The 7003-nt window shown below is 34.0% G+C and overlaps 1 protein-coding gene across 1 annotated transcript; it reads left to right on the forward strand.

Moving 5' to 3' along the window:
• Positions 1-3362, forward strand: LOC140874178 (protein NUCLEAR FUSION DEFECTIVE 4-like). Its single transcript, XM_073277458.1, has 2 exons — positions 1-495; positions 2033-3362. Exons 1-2 carry the CDS (start codon positions 31-33, stop codon positions 3179-3181), a joined length of 1614 nt encoding a protein of 537 aa, XP_073133559.1. The 5' UTR covers positions 1-30; the 3' UTR covers positions 3182-3362.
• Positions 3363-7003: the final 3641 nt, after the last annotated feature.

Genomic DNA, 7003 nt, shown 5'->3' on the forward strand with positions numbered 1-7003 from the left:
TTCAATTGAAACGCTAGCTTGCCACCATTCATGGTGATGGAGGCCGCCAGCGGCAAATGGGTGGCGGTGGTGGCCAGCATTTGGATTCAGAGCAGCTGCGGTGCATCCTATGCTTTCGGAATCTACTCCCCTCTCCTCAAATCTACTCAAGCCTACGACCAATCCACGCTCGACACCATCTCCGTATTTAAGGACATCGGCGCCAACGTCGGAGTCCTCTCCGGAATTCTATATTCCTCCGTTAACCGCCCCGGCCCAAGCTCTCTCTTCCTCGGCCCCTGGGTGGTTCACGCTGCCGGCGCGATCCAGTGCTTCGCGGGGTACTTCTTCCTATGGCTCGCCGTCACCGGAGCGATTCACCGGCCGCAGGTTCCCGTCATGTGCCTGTTCATGTTCCTCGCCGCTCATGCTCAGACGTTCTTCAACACTGCCAACGTTGTGACTGCTGTACAGAATTTTCCCAATTACAGTGGGACGATTGTGGGTATTATGAAGGTTAGGTTTCTATTTTCTTTATCCCGTTTTAGGTTTGGTTAAGTTTAGCAATCTTCGTTGGAGCTGTGATTAACTAGAATCAGAGAAAAAGAAAAACTTGATGAACCAGATAAGATTGGTAAAACTTGATCTTTCTTGTTGAAGTCCAATAAGATTGGGAAAAAAAAAAAAAAGAATACGTTAAAAAGTGAAAGGAAATCAGGTTATGATGGGACACGATATTTTTTATTTGATGATCATCATCATATGTTCCAATTGGAATAAAATATATTACTGTGATCACATTGTTAAATGAATAAATGTAGTGATGAGAATTACTCCCTACTGTGCTTAGTCATCCTGGATATTTTAATTGAGTTTAAGCTGTGTTCTGAATCTATATTCAATATTTATTCATATAATAAGATACAAAGGTATCGCCGCCAGAGGATTGGAATAAATATCTGGACTGAACCTCCCTCATATATTTTTGAAGAGTTTTGTCCTGTGGTGTTCTGAAAATCATTTATTCATACAAGTTTGAAACTTTCTCCACTAAAACCTTTTTAAATCGGCATAAAATATAGAATTATAAATTTCTTTTCGAAATATACAGAACAGTAGCACTCTTTCGGGTATCATCTGTCCAGGGGCATATGTTTTGTAGTATCATATTTACGTCCGAGTTTTTTAAATGAATATCACTACTTAGCCCAGAACTTTTACTCCACATACAGAATTACATGCTGAAGAAAACATGATATATTTGCAATCAGTACTGCTTTTGAAGTGGTATCAACTGCAGCAAAGAGTATATTATGGAAGCGGTTATCACTGAATATACATCACAGACACTGTCTCTCTCTCTCTCTCTCTCTCTCTCTGATTAAGTGATATGAACTGCGCAAAGAGCATGCTTTTGAACTGTCAAACCTAGCTGGTGAGTTTATGAGTACGATTTGCCACGAAAATTCTTATGTGTGAAAAAAATAAAGCTTGATTGAGACCGTGATTAAAAGTGACAGTCTTTTAATTCATGCATTTTCTTGTTAATATTTGTGATTCTCCTTGTCCCCTTCATCTTATGATTGAAACGGTTGTTGTAGGTTACTGATTTTGATTGTGCATAATGTTTATGTTTTTTTTTTTGAACTGTTTTCACTGCGCATCACAGAGTGCTATGACATTTTCTTATCAGATTGACAGTGTGATTTGAGTCATTTGACGATGATGATGCAGTGAACAAAATGTTGTGTCTCTGAAAGCATATTAATTTCCTCACCAATAAATTGTAAATATGCTTGATAGTAAGATTGAATCACCACAAGCTCATCTAGCTTCATCTTGGCCGCGTTGATTGCTATTTGTGCTGATGTAGAAACTTGGAATGCCTAAAAAATGGTCTCCTTGAAAATATTTGTTAATTATTATTCCCTACTTGATTTGATTCTTTTGCTGTTTTATCTGGCTCGTCAGAACAGTTGATTTTATCCTTTTTTTTAAAACACTTTACAAACTCTTTTTAGTTCTCAAGCTAATAAATTTTTTTGCTCGGCAGGGTTTTCTTGGTATAAGTGGAGCTGTGCTTATACAATTCTATCAGACTTTATTTGAAGGGGAACCAAGCAATTTCTTGTTGATGCTTGCGCTGCTACCAACTATTCTTTCCCTTGCGCTTATGCTCCTCGTCAGAGTCCATCATGCACAAGCTAAGGATGAGAAGGGGTACTTGGATGGTTTCTCGTTGATTTCTCTGATTGTTGCAGCATATATTATGTTCTTGATTATTGTGGACAACATCTTATCGCTGTCTCAATGGATGCGCTCTTTGACCTTAGCTGTTCTCTTCATCATACTCTCTTCACCTCTTTATATCGTGTTTAAAGCACATGAAGATGCTTTAGTACCAGCTTCTTCTACATCAACAACCCCGTTACTGAATAACCCTGAGTCTATAGAACCAGCAGATAATCCCACAGAAATTCAAGACACCAAAGTCCAGCTTATGGTTACAACCTCCAAGGATAGTTCGACTTTTGGCGAAGAACTAAATCCAATACAAGCGATGCAAACTCTTAACTTCTGGTTATTGTTCATTGCCATGATATGTGGAATGGGTTCAGGATTAGCAACAATAAACAATATGAGCCAAATAGGAGAGTCCCTTGGCTACACAGAAGGAGAGAGGAGTACATTAGTTTCTTTGTGGAGCGTATGGAATTTTCTAGGCCGTTTTGGTGCTGGATACTTGTCCGATATTTTCATGCGTAGAAAAGGTTGGGCAAGACCGTTGTTCATGACTCTTACTCTAGCCACCATGACTGCAGGCCACGTAATTATCGGGTCCGGTTTTCCAGGAAACTTATACATCGGTTCTGTATTAGTAGGCATTTGTTACGGTTCACAATGGTCGTTGATGCCCACCATTTCTTGTGAGATATTTGGCATTCAGCACATGGGGACTATATTCAACACCATTGCTATCGCTAGTCCTCTCGGATCATATGTATTTTCCGTGAGAATTATTGGATACATCTACGATAGAGAAGGGTCAAGAACAGAGCGTATGTGCAGCGGTACTCACTGTTTTATGCTTTCATTTTTCATATTGGCTTGTGTTAGTTTTTTTGGGTTTTTAGTTGCATTGTGTCTGCTTGTAAATACAAGAGGAATCTATGCTAAAATTGCTCGTGGGAGACGAGCGTAGCATGTGAGAACTAAGCTTGATGTGTTTTGTGTGAGCATGAAAGCTAGTTCTTGTTTCCATACCCTGTTATTCAAACCTGTGGCCAGCGAAGTCTGAAATATCCACTTCATGTATTTTTTTGAAATATCCACTTCATGTATTTTTTTCATCAGAAAAAAAAGGCAACATTTGACTTGAATTTTGCTATATTATTTAACTTAAACAAGTGTATAATTTATTGTATGCATTTACATTTTACTGATATAATCATATAATCGCTTTGTGTGAGACAATTATTTAACTTTCCCGTTACAAACCTTTCACTCTTGAATTAGTGAGTGATCCATCTACTCCCATCTCCACAAAATAAATAAGTATTTAATCTCACACAATTATTTTGAAATTATTATTAGATTTTTTTTTTAAAAAAAACTCAATTTACCTGAAAATAATAAATATTCTCAAATTCATGGTGGCTACATTCAAATTAATGCGAGGCCGAAATTCGAAACCATGTTCAAAACTACATGCAACAAATGCATCCTTTTGATTAACAAGCCACCAATATTACTTACTTATACTTGACCAAATTACACAAAGACACCTACATACCTAAATGAAAGAAACAGAACAAGAAAGTTCAATAGGAGGAATTAGGGGTAGTAGTGTTGCAAACAATGCAAGCAAGTAAAAGAATAGCAGAAGAAGCACCATCTTCTTCAACATTGAAACAGCTCCTCTTGAATTTGGTGCAATGAACATTATTAATCTGTTTCGGGCGCCGCTCGTCTCTTCCTTTCATCGTTTCTTGCTTCCTTTCTTTCATCGCTCCGCCCACCTCCCGCCTAGCTCTTACGATTAATTGCTTTATATATGTATGATCAAGAATTATATGTGTGTGTGTCTCTTGAGTGCATGCATGTCTTCTATATATATAGCCTTAGCAATGAATATGAATATGATTCCTGTCACTTTGAGGGCCATACAAAGCAACTTTTGTCTTTTTGTTGTTTTATTTTATTGGAAGTCAAGAGGGATTGTATTCAAATGATCGGCGCTAAGTTTTCTTGTATTATTTTACTGATTGAATTGAATATATGTTTTTTTTCCAATTAAACATGATATATATATATATATATATATATATATCGATCGATAGACAAAAAACCCCTTGTGCTAGCGAGTTTAAACTGAGAAATGAGGTGATGGGGCATAGGTCAAAAAGGACATTTGGTGTAATATTGCTCTGGCACGAGGAATTTTGGTTCTGGATATAACAATTTTATTTTTTCAAATTTGAGGAGGAGGGAGTACTCCTCATGCACAAACGGTAAAATTATAATGCGCTTGCATTTTTCATATATTATTCGCACTTTTTGGTACAAAATTTCCCCTCCAATAATTGGAGTTACTTTGAAGCTACTTCAAGCCATTCAACTAACCACATTTATTTTTCATACTTTTTTTCTTGTTCCATGTTAGGAAATACATAACATGTACGTGTTATATAATCACTATATTTATTTCAAGAGTGTAATTATTTGCAGAAATATAAAAATAGAATACGAAAATAAATGTATTATTGTTTTTTTATGGTGATTTTGGATATCATGTATATATAAGAGTAAATCAAAGTATGGTATTTGCATAAAATATTGTAAATTTGTAACATGTTAGCGTTTGATAATGTGTGTGTGTGTGTGTAAATCTAGTAAAAAATTCCTTTTGAGAACCTTGTGCAGCAGTACTCTCAAGATTTTTCATCAATAATGAGAGTCCCGAAAATGTAGCTAGGCATGTGCAAAGCCATGTGAACATGTTACACCCATAATGCGTATTGTGTACCTTCTTCCTTCATTTTTCTTTCTTATGCATAATCATCTTCATATGACCACTGACGTAGCTAATTGGTCTCGAAAAGATGCGACCGCCCCCCCTGAAATTTTAAAAATATTTAGTATTATATACATGATCTCTCTTTTAAATACAAATTTAATTGAAAAACCACCTCCCTTAAATTTTTTTTAAAAATAACTTACTATTATGTATATAATATATCTATAAAATATTAATTTACTTATTCATTGATTAAGATGATCTTTGATGAATAAAATAAGATAAAAATAAATTTATAATTTAATTTATGTTATAATAGATTTGGCATTATGTTTTGTATTGTCTTATATATTTTTTTAAAAAAAGAAAACTAAAAATCCTTTCGCTTGAATGTGTTAAAAAAAATTGCTTCAGTTTGCTCGGTTTTTATCTCTGATGAAGTTAATACATCTTAAAACTAATTTGAGAACTTATTTTTGGTATGCAAAATAGCAATTAGTCATTTAAAGCAGGAATTAGATAGTTTTCTTGTAAAATAATGATTTAATCAAATAAACATTAATTATATCATTTTATATATAGATATAATTTTAAATTTAGCATTACTAATATCCGTTATACATGTAGAGAGATTATTTTTAGCGATGAAAATCTTAAAAAATCAAATCTTGAAAGATGATATATTGTTAAATGATTGTTTGATATCATATATTGATCGATGAGTATTTAAGACAATTGATAACGAGCTAGTATTCAACATGTTCAAATTATGAAATATCGATATGTGTTAGTAGAAACATATGAAGTTAATATATGATATTTATTGTGTTGTATTAATTTTTTAATTTTTTTTAAATTCTCCCCTCCTAATTGAAAATCCTGGATATGCCACTGATTCTTATCCCTATCTAATCGATTTTATATAAAATTAATCTTCTAATATCTTAAACATTAATGCGATTTTGGCACAAAATTAAATAATTCTATAAGGTCATCATTTCTTCTTATAATAATATTAAACGTACAACTCATTACTTAAAATTTGTCGCTAATTTAAAAACATATCGATTTATTTTTCTAACCAAATTGTATCATACATTGATCCATTTGAAAGATTCCTTTTATTTATTCAGAAATGGTCATAATTACTTTTTTGTAGGAATTGAACGAGACGAGGGGATGGGAGAAGCATGCATGAACCCATAATTCTGGGCATGTCTTCCACAAAATGGTGTGTTTGCTATTCTCACAACATGCCATGCGCCAATGCTTTAAACCTTGATTCGACACTTTGCTTGGACTACATTAATCGATTAGCTTTGACGATATGGTAGTGTTAATAAATGCTTAAAATAAAGTGATTTTATGAGCTTTTCTTTACAAAATTGGTTTCGAATAGGGAACACAAATCGAAATCACCGTCTTGAAGTAAAATGGATCCAAAAAATTTATTTGATAATTAATGTAGTGTTTGCAACCTCAAAAAAAAATTTAGAGGTTGCAAACACTACTTAAGTATATTTGAAATCACCGGGTATGTATGTATGATTTATGGATAAAGTAATAGTAAATATATACACATGCAACAAGATAGATTTTGTCCTCGAACGATTTCGACATAGATTTGTCCTCAACTTGCCAATTAAGGCATAGATTTTACCTCAACTTGCCAATTAAGGCATTCAAGATCTACAAAGTCTTTCATTTTGTGTTCCTTTTTTGCGGGATTAATTAGATAAGCCATTAATATTGATAATATTATCTCAGATGTTCAATTTCCTCTGGTTATATTGGACTTGTAAATATAACTAAAATTCAACTTTATTATAAGAATAAAATTTGTCCAATTTTCTATAAGAACGTACACCGTGAAATATTCTATGAATGTGAAATAATGGAATTAATCACCAAACTACAACCTAGGATCCTTTTGGATGCGCCCTTAAATTTGCTTGCTAGCTGGCTACATCATTTTTTTTGTGTTTATATCGTTAGAGCCAAAAATCG

This window comes from Henckelia pumila, chromosome 1, assembly GCF_033568475.1.
Source record: "Henckelia pumila isolate YLH828 chromosome 1, ASM3356847v2, whole genome shotgun sequence".
Lineage (NCBI taxonomy): Eukaryota > Viridiplantae > Streptophyta > Magnoliopsida > Lamiales > Gesneriaceae > Henckelia > Henckelia pumila.

Coding starts and splice junctions, on each gene's coding strand:
- LOC140874178 (XM_073277458.1), top strand. CDS start 31: ATGGTGATGGAGGCCGCCAGCGGCAAATGGGTGGCGGTGGTGGCCAGC. Junction 496..2,032: donor CGATTGTGGGTATTATGAAG/GTTAGGTTTCTA, acceptor TTTGCTCGGCAG/GGTTTTCTTGGTATAAGTGG.